The 18,626-nt window shown below is 37.5% G+C and overlaps 6 protein-coding genes across 13 annotated transcripts in view; 3 read left to right on the plus strand and 3 right to left on the minus strand.

Annotated features, from left to right (window-relative positions):
* Nucleotides 1-623: 623 nt before the first annotated feature.
* On the minus strand, nt 624-5,549 carry LOC124405657 (ras-related protein Ral-a). 4 transcript variants are annotated; one of them, XM_046880741.1, is made up of 6 exons: nt 5,419-5,549; nt 4,364-4,489; nt 3,484-3,692; nt 2,971-3,145; nt 2,311-2,427; nt 624-1,607 (listed from the first exon to the last, which is right to left on the minus strand). In XM_046880741.1, the coding sequence occupies exons 2-5, from the start codon at nt 4,466-4,468 to the stop codon at nt 2,311-2,313; spliced, it is 606 nt and encodes a 201-aa protein (XP_046736697.1). In that variant the 5' UTR covers nt 4,469-4,489; nt 5,419-5,549; the 3' UTR covers nt 624-1,607. The 4 variants fall into 4 exon arrangements, with proteins under 4 accessions (XP_046736697.1, XP_046736698.1, XP_046736699.1 ...); XM_046880742.1 differs by lacking the exon at nt 5,419-5,549 and adding an exon at nt 5,276-5,350; XM_046880743.1 differs by lacking the exon at nt 5,419-5,549 and adding an exon at nt 5,187-5,268.
* A 140-nt stretch (nt 5,550-5,689) lies between these two features.
* On the plus strand, nt 5,690-10,450 carry LOC124405655 (GATOR complex protein MIOS). Its single transcript, XM_046880739.1, has 14 exons — nt 5,690-6,198; nt 6,303-6,500; nt 6,624-6,914; nt 7,034-7,261; nt 7,363-7,524; nt 7,730-7,911; nt 8,036-8,169; nt 8,243-8,356; nt 8,516-8,882; nt 9,043-9,181; nt 9,261-9,399; nt 9,490-9,697; nt 9,784-9,992; nt 10,172-10,450. Exons 1-14 carry the CDS (start codon nt 6,078-6,080, stop codon nt 10,257-10,259), a joined length of 2,580 nt encoding a protein of 859 aa, XP_046736695.1. The 5' UTR covers nt 5,690-6,077; the 3' UTR covers nt 10,260-10,450.
* On the minus strand, nt 10,032-11,262 carry LOC124405662. The gene is made up of 3 exons (XM_046880748.1): nt 11,114-11,262; nt 10,760-10,946; nt 10,032-10,583 (listed from the first exon to the last, which is right to left on the minus strand). Exons 1-3 carry the CDS (start codon nt 11,192-11,194, stop codon nt 10,495-10,497), a joined length of 357 nt encoding a protein of 118 aa, XP_046736704.1. The 5' UTR covers nt 11,195-11,262; the 3' UTR covers nt 10,032-10,494.
* Nucleotides 11,263-11,519: 257 nt separating this feature from the next.
* LOC124405658 (transmembrane protein 222) lies at nt 11,520-12,734 on the plus strand. Its single transcript, XM_046880745.1, has 4 exons — nt 11,520-11,700; nt 11,870-12,080; nt 12,151-12,281; nt 12,426-12,734. Exons 1-4 carry the CDS (start codon nt 11,576-11,578, stop codon nt 12,502-12,504), a joined length of 546 nt encoding a protein of 181 aa, XP_046736701.1. The 5' UTR covers nt 11,520-11,575; the 3' UTR covers nt 12,505-12,734.
* Nucleotides 12,735-13,338: 604 nt separating this feature from the next.
* On the minus strand, nt 13,339-14,466 carry LOC124405659. Its single transcript, XM_046880746.1, has 2 exons — nt 14,309-14,466; nt 13,339-13,905 (listed from the first exon to the last, which is right to left on the minus strand). Exon 2 carries the CDS (start codon nt 13,900-13,902, stop codon nt 13,450-13,452), a length of 453 nt encoding a protein of 150 aa, XP_046736702.1. The 5' UTR covers nt 13,903-13,905; nt 14,309-14,466; the 3' UTR covers nt 13,339-13,449.
* Nucleotides 14,467-14,829: 363 nt separating this feature from the next.
* LOC124405654 (histone deacetylase 4) overlaps nt 14,830-18,626 on the plus strand; it is a 104,958-nt gene continuing 101,161 nt past the window's right edge. For all 5 annotated transcript variants that reach the window (XM_046880730.1, XM_046880732.1, XM_046880733.1 and 2 more), the window contains exons 1-3: nt 14,830-15,028; nt 17,336-17,337; nt 17,872-18,074. In XM_046880730.1, the coding sequence (XP_046736686.1) occupies nt 17,948-18,074 (127 nt within the window). In that variant the 5' untranslated portion in view covers nt 14,830-15,028; nt 17,336-17,337; nt 17,872-17,947. The remainder of the gene's footprint in view (nt 15,029-17,335; nt 17,338-17,871; nt 18,075-18,626) is intronic.

An 18,626-nucleotide genomic window follows, 5' to 3' on the forward strand; every position in this document is an offset into this window, starting at 1 on the left:
TGAAATTACGTAACAGGATTCTTTCAATCATGTAGTCATATTAAAGGTACAGAATTATAAATTATATTACAATTTTTCACGACATTTATCGAGTAAGTAAATTGCAAATTGAGGTGTAATATAACATATTAAGAATTACGAAAAACATTCGTAAAATATCCAAAATTCGATATTTTTTGTTTTTGGCCAGGTGATAACTTTTGAGTCTGAGAATTTTTATACATACGTGTACATACTGTACAGTAATTGAATTCGAATATGCTGAAACTTACACAAATGAGTTGTCGTATTATTAGAATTCTCAGTAAGAACAGATGAATTGCACAAAAGAATTCAAAATTTATATTTACGAAGTGAAGCAACAATTTTCAACCACTGTTATTGTATACATAATTGTACAAGAATTTATACTAGGAGAGAACGTTAATTTGAGAGGAATTAGTTCTCTAAAATTGGATTTAACAGTAAATAAGATCTTTCACATACTATGAAATCAGGGAGCTAATATTATTAATCAGAAAACTTGACGTTATTACAGTGATACTCCAATATTTAATTTAACTAATTTAGAACATTGAAGAAAAGGCACATTTACCGGTTGAAAAAGTACAAAAGTATGAAAATAATGTTCAACGCCATTTATGTATTGCATTTAACATAAAAAAAAATTTACAGAGCTTATGTCACTGGGAAAATATAATACTTTTAATATTGTGTTTAGTTTATTGATCACAAGATTTCTGTCACTTGCGTTTAAATAATTAATTAAGAATGCATTTACTTTCCAAAAATGAAGAACTTTCCGAATTAATTGTTTTTGAATTAAGTCTATAAGTTTACAATACTTATTGCTACACGTTTATATTTATCATTAAAAATTTTGTCAGCATTGAACGGAAATCAATTGTATTGATTGTTTTTTTTTTTTTTTTTTTTTTTGTAATGATACGAAAAATTAAATTACGGTAATCATATAATATACAAGCATACTTGCATTACATATACAAATGAAATAATTTTCAACTTGTCAGTCGAGTATAATGACAGTGCAATGGGATCAGACGACAAGTAGGTATTACACATGTACAAAAATGATGCAAAAATATTTGCATGTTCAGATATGAGCAGTGGAAATTATGTGAGGTTTCTATAATTGCAAATTACTTTGTACCAAATTTATCAGAATAGAGGGCACAAGCATTGCACATTTCTTGTGCATATACATATAGGTGTACATTTAAATTAATTTTTACAATTGGGCATTTATCATGTATTGATGAAGACATTACAGCCACTGATGAGTGTATAAATTACAGCTGCGCGAATTGTATGACATATTCATTAGAAATGGCATAAGCAGATGTCAAGGCCGAATGATTATCATCCCATTCTGTAGAAATGTGAATATCTCCATGCTATGGAATAAAGGAGATATTTATTTTATCATATCTCGCTAAGAGATACCCAGCAGCGATTTCAAATTATGGTTGTTTTTTAATATGTTAAAGTAGTATGCAGCAACTTGGTTTCTTCTTCCGTTCACCCCCCTCACCCTGATTTTCTTGAGCCTTGCGTGCAGCTATTGCTCGCATTAAGTCAAAGAACACCTGCAATTATCATATTTTCAATTTTCTAAACTACTGAACAAAAATAGTGTTGTGCAGACAAGTTTTAAGTAATTTAAATGGTAAGAATTATTTGAAAGTCAGGTGATATTTCTGTGTGACAGATAAGTTGATAAATTTAAGAATTATATTACGTGGATCAAAGTTTGACACATCTAAATTAATAATATTATCACTTTGGATCAAAGTTAACTAGCTATGAAATTCAACTGTCTTACATTAAGAAGCGTTCTATTTGCAAAATCTGTACTTTTTGGACATTAATTTTAAACAAAGCTAAAGAAAAATAGAACAAAAGTAAACAAAATTCAGAAATCAGCTACAGACAATGAATAATAGACTATTACATTCACATCAGTACATAGAAATATACGTTGAGCTGAAATCAATAAATACGGAAGTAAGCAACATAGCATTACAAAAAGATAACATAAAAATTTTTATGCGTATGAACCATTACAGAAATATTATGTTACACTTTTATATCATATTAAATAGTTTTTTAAAGTTTCGAAAAATGGCTCGCAAATAAATAAGCATGTATGCCATAGTTGGATTGCAATATAGGTACTAATAGATTTTAGTTGTGAGTAGGTAATTTTATGCAGAGGGGAAGACTGATGCACTGTTTATACTATAAGAATACCATATGAGGAGAATAAAAGTGCGAGAGGAGATTGCCAACCTATAGAATTATGCAGATCTTTTTCTTTCTCTTAGCACGATCCTTTCCACGGCCATTACTTGCAGATTTATCTTCGATCTTGCGAGACCTTATCTCACGCATTAGGTCGAAAAATACCTGAAAATGCGCAAGGGATACTCTGTCTCAAGACTTGTAAGCATGAAGCGGACATGAAATTATAGAATTTAAACAATAACTTTGCTTAAGTGTTTCAGTGATATAGATATGCAGTTTGTGACTTTTGTATAAAAACTCAAACAAGAAACTTTCCGAAAACTTTAATACTGGAGTTCTCAAGTTGGTAAATTAAAACATATTTAGATTACACTGATATAAATGCCACCAAATGTGTCTATATCTATCTAGTGCAGATGATTAAGCCACAAATTTCATGCAAATTTTTTATAAACAAATTTGCTTGGCTGACATTAAGAGTGCGCAGCGAAATGTGAACATATACAAATTTAAGCCTTAGTTCTATAAACAGGGCACTGAAAGCAGTTTCTGCAGCACTTGCATTTATACTTTTTATCTTCCAGAAGAAATAATTATTTTTACCAGCTACTTAACGGGTACGACCAAAAGAATGAAGTATGCTTGTTAAGAATAAATTTTGCTATGAGAGCTCAATATCTTGGCCAGAAAAAGTTTATAGTATACCTTGTCAACGTTTTCTCTTGTTTTTGCGCTAGTCTCAACATAAGGAACACCCCACTGTTGTGATCTAGCCTGTGCCTCGGCTAGATTGACTTTTCGTTTTTCTTGGAGATCGCTTTTGTTTCCCACCAGCAGAAAGGGAATGTGATCGTCATTTTTTACTCTCAGAATTTGTTCCCTGTTGAGGAAATTGTTCATTGAATATCATTCAGTTGTAATCTGACCCCAAATTTTTTTGTAATTTTGTGACTAGATAAGACACTGCTGCATGCAGCAATAGAATAATAATAATAGTGATAGTAACAGTGAGTCTTCATACAATGTTAGATATTCTAATAATACTCGAAAAGGCCTAAGTAAATAAGGGTCAAAAGGCAAGCAACAGCGACAGCTTCGTTGGAGCTTATGATAAAGAAAATATTTATGCCCCAATTGTTTAATAATACGTTGAAAATTTCTCTTTCCTTGATACTGAATAACGCGACGAAGGAGTTAGATTACTGTTTACACTCTTACCTAAACTCCTGAGTGGCCTGAAAACTATCATCTTCTGTTATAGAAAATACGCAAAGAAAGCCTTCGCCACTGCGGAAATAATTATCTCTAATAGCTGCGTAATCTTCTTGACCTGCTGTGTCTAAAATATCTATTTGTACTTCCTCCGCATCCAATACAACAGTCTTCCTGTAGGAGTCAGCCTTTGTGGGCTCGTAATCTTCAACAAACTAAAATGACACATGGTTGGAGATATGGGTGACTCAAAATGTAAAATAAAGAGTTCCACAATTATATTGTGCAGCAAGATAAGGTCATTTGTGCTGTGAAAGTATTAATCAATTGCAGTCTGTATCAGAAATGAATTGTGTTTCAACTTCGTTTTTAGTAACTGACAGTCGCACGATGATTTTTATATTAAAAAAAATTTTTAAACCCTTCTTTGGCCTTTCTTAAGACAAAATTGTGGAAAAGTAACAGTGAAAACAAAATTTATACACTAAAAGATCAAAGAAACAATATCCACAGCTATTTAATTGTTACTTGAAAATATTCCAAACTATTTCCCAGCCTTGAGAAAGGGAGGTTTCATTACTAATTGAAAAATTTTCCTTTCATAATTCATACTGTTATTATACTACTCGGAAAGGACTACAATGAAGTGTTTGTTATTCTATGCTGATCAATACTCTCAAAAACATCAACGTATTCAAGTTTGGTGTCATAAAAATCAATACAACACAGTTAGTTTTGATTTTAAAGCTGAAGAGTAATCTATTTCCACTACACAGTGTTATATATTCGTTAAAAAGACTGGAATCAATTGAGCCTTGTACTTCTTCAAATCCAAGTAAAGTTTGCATGATTGCCTAATAAGGGGCTGGAGAAATCACCCACATACCTCGTCGTACATAAACTGTAGAGTCAAGGCGGACTTTCCAACACCTCCGCTGCCCACCATTATGACCTTATGGAGGGCCTGTGTTGCACCTGGTTTTTTAGACATTTTTGCTCGTGGAAATTATATCTGAAATTTTAATATTAGAATGTAAGTAACTGAAAAATGCACATCTTGAGAATATGAATTTGTTAATTGATTACGCAGCATATAGAATGGAAATTTTTCATTATCTAGAGGAAAAAACCCAATACTTCATAAGCTATATGAACTATGCCTCAGTTACTATGATAGAGATGTGAAAGATATGGAACTCCTATTGTCAGTATGGGAACCATGGGAGTAAGGTGAACAAGTGTTTACGTTTCTCGCATGCACTCAACACATGTTACTGTCGTGGTGTTTGATAATTCTTCTGCCGCCAAACAAAGACTTCGCATCCATGTAAAATACGGGAATTTTCTTAATGTTGATTAATTAGGGCAGTGAAATTTCGCCCGTCTTCTCCCTTGAGATGTAAATGGAAATTCTACCAATTTTATTGCCGACAATTGAGTAATATTTAACTATGAACATAAAGACAATCAAACCACAACTAAAATATTGCGAAACCCTGTTAAATAATGGTTGTCTATTAGAAAGTTTACAAATAATACATTGTTGATACTGGTATCTAATCGACTTTAATCGTGACGGAAAAATAAGACATTGTAAAGCGGTTTTGTTGTAACAATGTGACATTGTTGTTTGAAAATAATTAATGAATCAAATTTGTTGAAACTATTATTACGTCATTAACACCAATTAGTATAGACTCGGAAATCACTTCAGTCTCACAATAAAACATCAAGATTAAGGGCGTATTCGTAGGATGAATAACCAAAAGGCGTTGCCGCGCTGTCGGGTGCTAGTTACCAGAGGAAGCCAATATTCGTGTTTGATATATGGCAATGTTTCCTATTTATGAAACAGTACCCTTATTTTACGGATGCAGGTTCAATCGGTGAATCACTTCCGGGTATGATTACAAAAATAACAATAAAAAAATAATTAATTACCTTCAAAAATCGGTCAATCGCTAAGCCCGACGTATCGAACGTTCGCATCCGTGATCCGTCACGCGCTGGTTCTTTATCGAGCCGTTAAAACGCCAGCACATGGCGCTGCTGAATGCTCAACGTCGTCTGCTTCTGTCACTCGATCTGTCACCCACTTAGTTTCGGTACTGCTTGAAAACTCAAAGTTATTAATTATCCGACAAGCTATGCTTATGGTTAGGTATGTTCAGATATTGCGATGAACTAAAATATGTGATTCAAATTTTCTACGTTGCTATATTCACGAGCAGAATAATTATTTTTCGAAAACGAATTTTCGCTTGCGAAATAGTTTCGCGCACGCGCAGATCCCTGTTTGGATGCGATAATGGTCAAATACGGCGTAACAAATTGCGTTGAGGTTATGCCGTTCCGAAATTGGTAGATTCACTGTGATTGTTTTTGTACGCTATTTATTTATCGCATTGTTTAAACGTATAATGAAACCAGTTTTGAACGTGCAGTAGACGCCACATTTTACTGTCGGAAAACAAATGTTTCGCCGGTGATACAGGTTTAGTTTTATCATCATTAATTATCGGAGAAAGATATTTTACTGATGTAAACAACACGACGTGATCGTACACGGATTTTAAATTAACTTACAATATTATTTGACAATGAGTAGCGTTAAGTTAGAGGTTCAGTGGTCTTCGATACACCCAAATAAATTCATTACTTGGGGCACCGAAATATGTTTATACGAAGTTACACAAATCAAAGACAGTGTCAGGCCTTCTTGTGAGTACAGACCCAAAAAATATTACAAAACACGTACTGTTGTTATTCCTTGAGTATCAGTTTGGTGTGTTTTTCTATATTATTAACAAAAGAATTATTTACAGGTATTAAGATCTCTGACTCTACAGTCGCCCACTTGTTGGCAACGAACACACATCACCACTATGTAAAATGCATCGATATTTACACCCAACCTGAGCCTGACATTCTATTGGCAGTTGGGCAAGCGAATGGTAAAGTTGTACTAACGACTTTTGGCCCAACGGCATTCGACTCTCTTGGACTCACTGGCAAGGAACTTGGTAAATGAATTTCACCAATAATTATTCTGAAAGTTGTATTGATTTTCTTCTCTTCTCAAGTTATATAGCATAATATCTTAGCTTGTTTTTTACTTCTAATCGTCTCCATGATCACTTTACTAGCTCCTAGGCATGCAAGGCAATGCAATGCGGTTGCATGGAATCCGGTAGATCCAAATTTAATTATTTCTGGCTTGGATAAGCACAGAACGGATTCTTCCGTTTTATTATGGGATGTCCTGAAAAGCCCAACTGGTTCACACCATCACGGAAACATGCAAGTAGAATCTGTCCGACCTATAGCAGAGGCCGGAGTCTCCGAAACAGCACATTCCCTCGCTTGGTTCCTTAACGAACCAAGATGTTTAGTTGTTGGAATCAATAATAAACATTTGAAGATTATTGACTTTCGAGGTAAGACATTATGGCACTGCTGGTTATGAATTTATTCATAGGCCGATGAAGGATAAATGGATCTTCTGTCTTTTATTTGTGTTCATTTAAACATCCTTTTATATTAATGATCTGTTTAGATTGTGTGAAGGTAGTGAACTCAACTCCAACGAAAGCAGTGTTCAGCTTGTCAGTAGATCCTCATAACAATTATCACTTAGTTTCTCATATTGAGAATCAAATTCTTATATGGGACACTCGTTACTTTGAAAAACCAATATTAACCCTTCCGCAGAGCAGACAAGTGACTAAAGTATTATGGTGTCCATCAAGGCATAACCTGCTGGGATCTCTACAGAAAGACTCTGGTACGATGAGACTTATCATACTTATATTGCTAATTGAAAGAAGGTGGTTCAACTGTGTCGTTAATGGTGAAATATATTCTCATTAATCATTGGTCACACAGGATCTTTGCATCTTCACGATGTACAGCATTGTGGGCTTGGTGGCGGCGAGGAAACAGAGCCAGGTGCCCTAGAAAGAACTGTCGCCCCACCATGGTCTAGTCCTACAAGTTTTTCATGGCATCCGACTCACGCGAATAGATTGTTGGCTATATCGCAACAAGGTGTGTGTAATTGATTTCTTTTTGTTTGCATTTTTCTTATGTATTGCCATGGAGTACGAGGGAACGAATTTCCCACAAACAGTCGTACATGTAAGTCTATTGTACAGTTTCGTCTTCTTTCACGCCAGGTATAATGCTCAATTTAGTACTAAGGCAGCTCATAATCATATATCATTATTATTCCTAAGTCATTTGCATATTTCAGGTTTGACGGACTATACTGTTTTTGAAAGAATTACTGTCAACTGGTCGACTAGATCGTATCTAGCATGGAACCATGCTTCAAAATCGTTCAAATACGTTTATAGTGCCGACAACATATACAAATCCTTGAACGATATTTCACTGCAAACGAAAAGTCGAGCCATGCGAGACTACGGCCTTCTAGTTAGTATAAGATGATTGTACCTTCGAATTGTTAGAACTACATGTTTTTATATAGAACGATTCAAGAGAATTAATTCTGATATCATATTTAATATTGTAATAATTAATTATATTTTTTACTAAGCCCGAACTATCGCAAAATGGAGAGCTAGCTGAAAATGATACCCTGAAAAATTTGTGGCAATGGCTGTATTTGAGTCGTTCCTTAGTGGAAGATGGAACAATATGCAGTCCAGACAATAAGCACCCAGGTGTGAGGTAAATTGATATTTTTTTAGGCTTATAGCCATACTGTTAGATACTCTTATAATTACTTTGAAATTTTCCATAGAACTGTTCTGAAACTTGATGGACAGCAGAGTTCTACTAACGGTTTCATTAAGTCTGAGTTAGTGCTTCGACTGTGGGCTGACATTGGATCAAATCACAGTGCTAAAATATACAGGTAAAGAAAACCTAGATGTCATATTTCAGAAAATATGAATTATATATTTGCTCAATACACTTTAAACTTTACATTTTTTGTAACTGGAATAATTGATCGTACAATATCCTCTGTGATGATAAGTATCTTTGATTTGCCAAAAATAAATGTTTATAATAGATCACCAGACCGAGACAAAGCACTTCAATTGTGTGGTTGGAGATTTGACAAAGAAACAAATGCCCTTTATAATAATGCATTTTTGGAAAGACTAGAGAGGGAAGGAGCTTATCCTAGAGCAGCAGCCATTTCTGTTTTCAATCTTGGTCTGAGACAAGCCATAGAAATTTTGAATAGAGGAGCGGACAAAATGTCACTAGCAACAAATCTGAATATTGTCGCTATGGCTTTGTCAGGATTCTCTGAAGACAGAAATAGCATGTGGCGCGAGCTTTGCTTGAAGTCTAGATCTCAATTAACTGACCCTTATCTCAGAGCAACATTTGCATTCCTCACTGCTGATAACGATTCGTACGAAAATGTTTTGGTGAGTAAAGTAATTTTAACGATTTCATTTACAATTCATTTGTCAGGTGACCGTAGAATCTTTTATAATGAATTACTGAATATTTCTCACTGTAGCAGTGAAACGGATAGATGTGGAGAGGCTTCGTTCATCCGTAATAATCACTAATATGTTTTTTCAGAATGAGAATGGAATGGCTGTTGAGGATAGAGTGGCATTTGCGCTCATGTTTCTATCTGACAGTAAACTACATGAATATTTCAAAAAATTGACACAAAAATTAACTGACGAGGGTAACTTAGCCGGGATTCTGATTACTGGTTAGTAATTAAACGAGTGTTGAAAATTAACTTCAAAAAAGTAACTGTCAAATACTTTCAACTGTATGTGATACTTCAGGGGCTAGTTCAGATGGAATACAATTACTAAATAGGTACTTAGAAATCACTGGTGATGTCCAAAGTTGCAGCCTAATTGCCATTCGAGCTCTGTCACCGAAATTGCTTCAGGATAATCAAGTTCAAGTTTGGATTGCAAGGTAGCCCATCTTGTCACTAGTAACACAAAGAGAATGCGACTTTTTGTTAGAGAATAGTGAATAGCTTAACCAGAATCAATTGTTCTGCAGCTACAGAACGCTTTTGGATGCTTGGAAAATGTGGAATCAAAGAGCACATTTTGATATAGCGATGCGAACTTCGACGAATGAGAAACCTCCACAACAAGTATACATATCTTGCAATTTCTGTGGCAAAAGTATTTCGGCTTATATGCAGGGATTAAGTAGAGCTAGAGGACCGTTTGCCAGGCTTGGGAGTACGTCCAACAAATTGAAGGTAAAAGTTTAGTTTACAACTTCTGTTTTTACATAATTCTCATAAATTTCTTGCAAAAACCAACGTGGCTTGCGATTCCTTCGTAGATGTCTTCATGCCCAAGCTGCCGTAAACCTCTACCCCGCTGTGCGATCTGTCTCATGCACATGGGTACGGCCAGTGGTTTACAAATAGGAGGGACCACGCCAAATAGAGGCGAGGAGGATAGTAAACTAACGGAATTTAGTAGCTGGTTTACTTGGTGTCAAACGTGCAGACATGGTGGGCATGCCAACCACATCACGCACTGGTTTAGGTGAGTTTTTATAATATGAATTTAGATGAAATGTTGTATATTAGAAAAATCAGTTTATTCAACAAAATCGGTAAGTGGCATACGTAGTTCTTATCAATTATTACATCGAACAAAATGCATGAAGTGGAATTTCAAAGCTAAATTTTTGCAATACTTTAAACGGACAAATTACATTTCAGAGAGCATTCGGAATGCCCTGTAACGTCTTGTACGTGCAGGTGCTTTTCACTAGATGCATCTTGCAAGATCGGAGTTGGGGTTGTATAATCTTTCTACATTAGTTTTAAATTGTAATAAACGATTATTTAATAGTATTTCGTTCATCAATTATGCGTATTTCTTTCAATTAATTGTGATTTATAACATTTCTAAGCGTTAATGATCGAGCTTCAACTTCAGCTAAGTATACTGAAAAAAAGTGAAAATATTCGAATGCGTTTCAGGTAAAGTACTTGACAGGGAAAACAAACTTCTATTGGTAGAACTTGGGCTGGTTAAAAACTCATAAAATTGTATTCGTTTCAGACATTTTCCATTTGTTGCTTCCCAGTGTATTGGAGAGTAAGATGAGGTCATTGTACTGTTCCAAGTCTGAAAAAATTTCAACTTATATTCTTTCTTGTAAGATAATATCAATTCAAGAATTAATGATCAAGTACTCTTGCAGTGCCGAAAGAGAAAATAACGTGAAGCAAATTCATATACATAACTATGTAGACATGCATCAGGAACAGATTCTAAAAAATGACGCGTCTGTGATAGTTTACCAAATTTTTCCGTCATCTCATTTGGGAAGCGAACGAAGTTGCTACAGGAGATGGATGACTTAGACTGTACAGTACCATGAACTTCGATGTAACCTTCTAGGTGGCTGTCGATGGGATCCGACAGAGAAACTGTGATAATCATATTGTCACTGGTTTTTAATTCCATACTAGTTCCGCTGGGATTTATCTGAAAGAAGAGATGTTCAATTGTTGATAAAAATCGAAGTAAAAAAGGACGAGGCGCAGTATCATATGAAACTATCATTTTTTGTCTGTCCTCGTAAATTGAGCAGTGATTTGGAATTCGCCGCCTACCATAACATAACCTCGATAGGATTATGATTCTTTTCTCACCTTGTTAATGGATCCAAGTAAGATGATTTGATCGCCGATGTGCTGGGAAACTAGCTGTCCGTTGATACGTTTCTTGATCATGATTCACTAGCAAATTCTGCGACTCTTAAACGGTTGAATTTGGCTGTCGCGTGCGAATACTTCGAAATGCAAATCAACTGCGAATGGCGCGAAATAAATTTCACGATCAGCGATGCATTTGACCTTTCAGTAACGTGCATTTGTTATTGTCACCCCCGAAGGAAGGAAAAACGAGATATGAGTTGATGATTCATTTTTATTAAAAAAAAAAAAAAATCAATTCTTTCTAATGTTAAAAACAACTGTTTTCGCATCACATACTTTCTGCAAGACATAGTCGTTGTGTTGAAGCTTGTAGCATTAGCTGTCAAATATAAGAGATCAGTGGTCAAATGGTGCCAAACAATTGACATGTATTTTGCGTTTCGTGAGGCGTGAATTATGAAAGATTCATTCGAGCCGTCATCACCGGTGTCAAATGACTCGCTGACTATGGATCTTGTCGTCGATCACCCCAGAAGTAGATACCCATTCTGCATCGTTTGGACGCCTATACCTCTATTGACGTGAGTAGCCAAGATAACATAACCTCACTTTGTATCATACTACCAAATTTTAATTGACTGTGCTCTAAACACAGAGATCTCTGTTAAACATAGCAGCTGCAAAGAATATACCCAATTATATGTATATTAATAATTACAAATATTCATGACGGGTGTCTTTTTTTTTCAGTTATTTTTTTCCAGTTATCGGTCACATGGGAATTGCCACTTCGACGGGAATCATAAGAGATTTTGCTGGTCCATATTACGTTTCGGAGGATAACATGGCGTTTGGGAAACCAACAAAATATTGGCAGCTAAATTACAATAATGCAAAGGGCGGCGTTCAGGGTTGGGATACAGCTGTGTGTGAAGCCAGCGACATTTATAAGACACGAATGGTGAGTTAAAACGTTTTGTGGATTTCATGGTAGATCACATTTAGAGTAATTTAACCATTATTTACTTCAGCATAACCTTTGCTGTGATAACTGCCATTCTCATGTTGCGACTGCGTTAAACTTAATGTCCTACAACGATTCGAGGCAATGGAATATGGTAAAACTAGCATTCCTCATGCTGCTTCACGGGAAGTATGTCAGGTAAGACTGATTTTTCATACTACATCTCTCAAAATTCATTGACAAAAATCAATGAACATTCATTGTCGGCTATGAAATTTAAGAAATCAAAGTTACTTAAATTTTGCCTAACTTGGTATCAGTAAAAAATATAAAATATTACAGTTTTTACGCATTTGTGAAGACTTGGCTGCCGTTCGTCATTCTTGTTACAATAATCGTCAGTTTCTGTATGTTTGTGTGAATATAACTAGGGGTATGTATCAATGCAATAATATTCATGGACTGATTCCGTATTTATGAATTTTCTATTTGATTATACAGATATGGACTGTAGTTATGAATTGTACATAAATTATTATTTATTTTTTATCTAATCGTTACACGATACTCTCAATTCTTAGCCAAATGCACATAAGAAAATTGGGCAGTTTCAATAATTCTCTGAACAAATCTGATTAATATTTATATATTTGATTGAATAAAAAATAATATTAAAAAAATGAAAATTAGCTGAGTTTAAGAAATTCTGAACCAATATTGCCATTAGCTCGTGCTATTTAATTAATTACACTGGATTGGTAAACATTTTTCAGATTTTTAGCAATTCAGAACATAATATGTCAAGCATAATTACACCATTTCTATATCTTTTTTCAAGCAAGGCTTATCACAAGTCACAAAGTTGCCTTTTGTTATTTGGTATTACCAGTCAGCTATAACATTACATTTTAATAGTATTTTTGTATATAAAATTAACTTAATTATATTCTTTAATTAAACAATGTACAAACGTTTAAATGAACATGGCATCTTTCTACTAAGATCTGAGCTCAACAAACATAGTATTATGTGGCTAAGGTTAATGTACGAGAATTACATTTTTGAACATGGACTAGGTCTGAACCAAATTTCGTACAGCAAGGACCCAAAACTGTCGTAATATTATCGGTTACTTGAAAAATCATCATGAATGTGTTTTCAATATTCTTTGCTTATTTATCCACGATTTGAAAAATATAAAGGGTTTATTTGAAGTTGCCACTGTATACGAGGGGTGGCATCTAGTAACTTTTTCTCACAAAAATATAATCTACCACAAGTACCGTCAGTATGTTACAGTAAATTTGCATTCCTTATTAACAGTTTATATCATTATACCAATCAGGGTAGTAGAAAACAAGGATTATTACATCCCCGATTCAGCACTCTCCATTTCATTAATGATGCTTTTCTCAAGGGCAAAATCATATATGATGTCATCGCCATTCTCTATTCTCACAATATACGATAAAATTTCGTTTACTCTGTTTTTGTCTATTTCAATATCATCGTTTAGATTGTCCTCCAATTGTTTGCATAATTTAAATGGCAATCCGTTGAGTATATTTTGGATCGGTTCTATACTTTGGTTCGGCGGCACTGCCGCAGGCATCGACGGTGGGTATTGTGGGATGTTGTTAATATTTGGATAAAGGTGCCCCGGCGGGCCATTGAACCCGTCTATCATTCCTGGCCTTGGTGGCTGATCCTCCTTTCGTTCTACAAATATAAATCCGTCACCCTGACCCACAGACGGGTCCTCATCTTCGGGAGTATCCGGGGGTGAATCTTTCTTCTTTTTCCCAAAAAACCAAGACATTTTCTGCAATGTAAAAATCGGATATTTCTTATTATATGAAAATGAAAAATGCGGCATCTAGGTAAGTGACAGCGATTTAGAGAGGAAACATGTAAAAATTAATCTGTTGAGTGGTGTGTGATACAAGAGTCTTTGAAAAAATAACAGATATAACTGACTAATATTGGGATAACTAGTTACGGTCGGGATATATTTGAAAATGGAGTAGCGCAGTGATAAATCATCAGGCAGGATACTTGGGGAAGCAAACAGCGACGGGGCTCACGATTCTTGGAGGACTGAACACATGGTAATAACAAAAGGATCGCGTGTATGAATTTATTCATCCACATGAGGTGTTGCATGCAAAACGCGGATTGATGCACATAAATATGAATAATAAAAATTGACATTACGCCATACTCACGTGCAGGAGTTTATAGTTAATCTAAACAAGTAAATTAGCGTGCGGCTTGTCGGTTTTAAAAACTGACCATACTGCGGTTTTCCCTTGATTACAAATCGGCTTGTATTAGCAACAAATTTATATTACGTTCAATTAATTCCACTAACTATGACTCCGACATGTCAGGGTACAAAGCATTACGAAGTTCGACTAGACGCCGTTGGCGGCGCTTCGAGCGGCCCTGCCGATTATACGGCTGAGGTCAAGCGAGCGACTGATGTTTACAGGTTAGAAAAAAAGTTTCCGATATCGAGATAAGGATACGGGGTGAATACGGGGCAGAGAATGTGAAATAATGAAAATTCCTCGCCCCTGAAACGAGACGCTTGTATTATTTATTACCACGCATGCGCGTTGCCAGTTACTCCCCGTCGTTCGTTACGCGAGTGTTGCGATCGCGCCGCCGTCACGTATCCTACGGGAATACGGAACATGGAACTGCGTAGTTTGTGAAACCGCAACGAGGTAGCATCGCGGTCGCATTGTTTTTGTGCCTGTCCCTGTGTTGTACAACCTACATGCCTACGTAGGATTCGCGTATAGTAGAACGGACGATGATTCCTCTGTATATTGTTTGTGGGACCTGTTAAGCTCGTGATTAGCAAGTTGGATTTGTGTATAAACTCGTTTGTGATCGTGGCCAAACTCTGGCGTCGGGGTTACGGCCCGTCGCTAAGTGAGGTAGGTCGAAACCGTCGAAACACCCGAAAATGACAGATTCGCGATACCCCCGGGGTCCCGTGCCCCCGTACAAGTGTTAAGTGTTTAACTGCGTCTTTCGACGATCACCCATCGCCGCGCCGTATCGCTTCCACCCCCCAAGCGGATCGCGTCGACTTACGCCAGGCCTCGTTCCTCCCCCTAAAGTCTAAAGTGTCATCAAGCTACATCCCGAGAGCTCGGCAATCATTCGACCCCGAATCCTATCCTCGTTTGTTTCAACTTCAACAGCGTTGCTGTTTTGACTAACCCGTGACACTGGCCGCTGCTCGGCTCGTGTCTCAACTCCCAACACTTGTTAACCCAGCGCTACTTGCTTGCACTGCTCCCGCCGTACGGCGGAACCCCCGTCATATTACCCGGCAGCCCCCCTTTCGTAGGAATGTGCACCAGTCATTGGAATGCAGACGGTGCCCGCCGACCAATCACGACGCTCCAATTTATCCCGGACCCGCTATAAGTAACGCAGCCTTTTCTCAAAACGTGACTAGCTACTCTCGTCTCTTTCTTTGGCTTCATATTTTATTAGCTTCTTCCTTTTTTCACAACTCGACTACCAGCCAGCGTAACGCCGCGAATGCGAGGCTCTATCGTCCGGCTAATTCAAGATTAGAAAAGTTCTCGGTCTCGTTTCGTTTTCACGCGTACTTATCGCCTATCCACGCGTCTGCGGTGGCTTGAATATATACGTAGGTATGCAGTTTTTACGGTGGTTTGTTGTTGTTCCGAGTCGTCAGTTCTTCGTTTGCCTTCGGATCGTCGCGGCGGATTTTATTTGTGCTTGCGGTGCGTAAACAGAAAGATGATAATAATTGCATTCCTTATCAACGCTCAGTCATGCACTGCATCCATGCATCGCTGTGCATGCCGACGATGAATGCAGCCTACTTCGCTCTACGTCGGAGGACAATAATTTCGCGTTCGCAGCTTACATTATAAAAAAACGCATATCGCACATCTCGTTACACAATCGTATCGTATTTTTGAACCATCGCGTCTGTACAACTGTGAACCCGAATCCTTGGTACCTACAATACCGTGTTTTGCACGCACCGAGCCTCGAGACGACGATCATTGGAATAAATATCGGCTGCTTCTCCTTCGACACGTGTAGTCGTAAGCCTTGCAGCGGATTGTGCGATCAACTTCCTGTTCCCTTTGTTTTTCCATTAGTTTTCTATTTATAGATTTTTACACACGTGTCGCACGCATACGCGTTTGATCTATGCAAATACGTACACCTCGATCGACTCATTGTCAGTCAGCTGCCGCATCTATTTACACACACGCATACATTTATATGTGCAATACCCCTAGATTATTATTATCGAGGTAATGCATCGTTTATTAGCTGTAGTTATCAATTCTTCGATAATCGTCACCATCCTCGCAATCGAGCGCTCGTCTAACGATATCATATTTCAACCGTTTCCTTCTTCAAAACTTCCTTCCTAAGTAAGTATATAATCTAACGTATCTCTGAGAGTCTCGAGTGCAGGCTCGAATCTCCGCGACCTTGATGCACTTGTCCGCTGTTCCACTAACGTAACACCATCGGCTTTCCTAGACCCCGGCGTTCTTCCTTACCGACCGAATCTCCCCACGCCTTCATTGATACGAACATTCTTCTTGAATCGACCGCACGGGAGAGCCCGTTGTTTATAAAAAAAATTGATTCTAACGATCAATTATTATCGTTCCTCAACCTCCCTCCGCGGTAGCAGAAATTTGCTCCATTTTTTCTGCGACACCAGGAGGAGGAGGGACATCAAGCCTCAACCGAGAGGTTTGCAAGCGTGTTATTCGTAACCCGCGAAGAAAATAAATCCGGGAAATCGTATTGGCGAGTTTAAAACGTGATTTCAAAAAGCTGGCGAAAATTCGCCAGAACCCCTTGATCATATATATATATATATATGTAGGTACCTACAACGTAGATGCGTTGTGCGTATCTCTTTGCCGTTGCCGCAGCAGCCGGTGTGCGGAAATAGGCCAGGAAAGACCCAGCGATCATTGGAAGAACCGACGAATCGCGTGTCTATTTTCATCAGTTTCGTCCATAGGTGCGTGCACACGCGTGTTTATTAATACACTGCGTGTCAAAGTTTCGCTGTATTTTACATTATATACTTACGCGTTTGCGTATGCATACATGTAAACACACCCATCTATGCGAAAATCAGCGTCGAATCCGAGGAATCGAGGTGCGGATTCATTTCCCTGCGAAATAAATTTACCAACGAACGGTTAATCGGCATGCCCTATGAGTAGTCGAGACTTACTATACTATCGCGTGTTCTATTCGGTTATACTATGAATAGCATAGTGTATACAATATAAATGAGTATAATTCTCGGAACGTGTAGTTATGGCCGTATAATTTCACCGATTCAATCGATTCGGAAGCAAGTCCGGGAGAGAATCCGCGTTCGATGTTCCAGCGAAGAGTATTATTATATTAGGTACGATGTCTCATTCGTTAGTACTTTAACAACGAGTCGATTCGTTTATCATTCAACTTCCATTTCTTCTACCGCCAATTTTATCAGAACTGAGTTTCAACGTTCACGCTCAACGCGAGTATTTTTATTCACGAATCTTTGAAATAATCTTCTCATTCATCGACCGATTCTCGATCTTCGGATCCGAATCGACGCGCTCCAGCACAAACTGCGTACAAATATTACTTTTGCGCACGGCGTTGATTACGCGAAGAGCGCGTTTAACTCTCTTTGATGTAACGTGTGTGTGTGTGTGTACGTGTACAACTTTTTGCGAATTTTATATTTTACCTTCTTTTATAGAAGAAATTAACCGCGAATACATGTGACGACGCGATAGATACAAAGTGCCGGTGGATGGATGCATTAGGGATCTTAAATGCAGTGCGAAGTGGACTTTCGAACGAACAGAATGTCTAGTGATCACCCGCCGCCGCCGCCGCTACCCCCGACGACGACGACTACGACGACGACGACGACGACGACGATGATGATTGCAGCTGAAGGTAAGAACCTCTGATCTGACGATATAATTATTCTCGCTAATCAACGTTGTTGACCTCAAGTTATTCGGTTTATAAACAACCTCGAAGACAATAAGATCGTTTTACTTTCCTAAATCTAATTCTTCGATTTGAAGGTTGGCCGGGGGGGGGGGGGGGGGGGGGGGGACTGCCTCGTGAGGTACGCGATGTGCGTTTCGTGTATATATTTTTTATTTTCCGTTCTTCGTTCTTTCCGTTAAATATTTGTAACTCGTTGGGTAACGCATCGTCGAGACTGACTCGCTTGCTCTCTCAATTGTTTATTCGCATATCTGACGTAATAAGAATTACTACTTATGCGGTATGAAAAACGAAGCAGGTTAAACAGGCGCGGAGAGTAACCGAAATAATCCAACTCTGCGTGCCTGGTGCAGTTTCGTTCTGGTATAATAATAAATATTCGGAGTTTAAATCACGCCCCCCCCCCCCCCCCCCCCCCCCCCCCCCCCTCAACCACAGCGAATATTATTGTTATACCTTGTTTACTATATCGATCAATTCAAAGATTAATTA

The sequence above is a fragment of the Diprion similis genome, chromosome 4 (genome assembly GCF_021155765.1).
Source record: "Diprion similis isolate iyDipSimi1 chromosome 4, iyDipSimi1.1, whole genome shotgun sequence".
Lineage (NCBI taxonomy): Eukaryota > Metazoa > Arthropoda > Insecta > Hymenoptera > Diprionidae > Diprion > Diprion similis.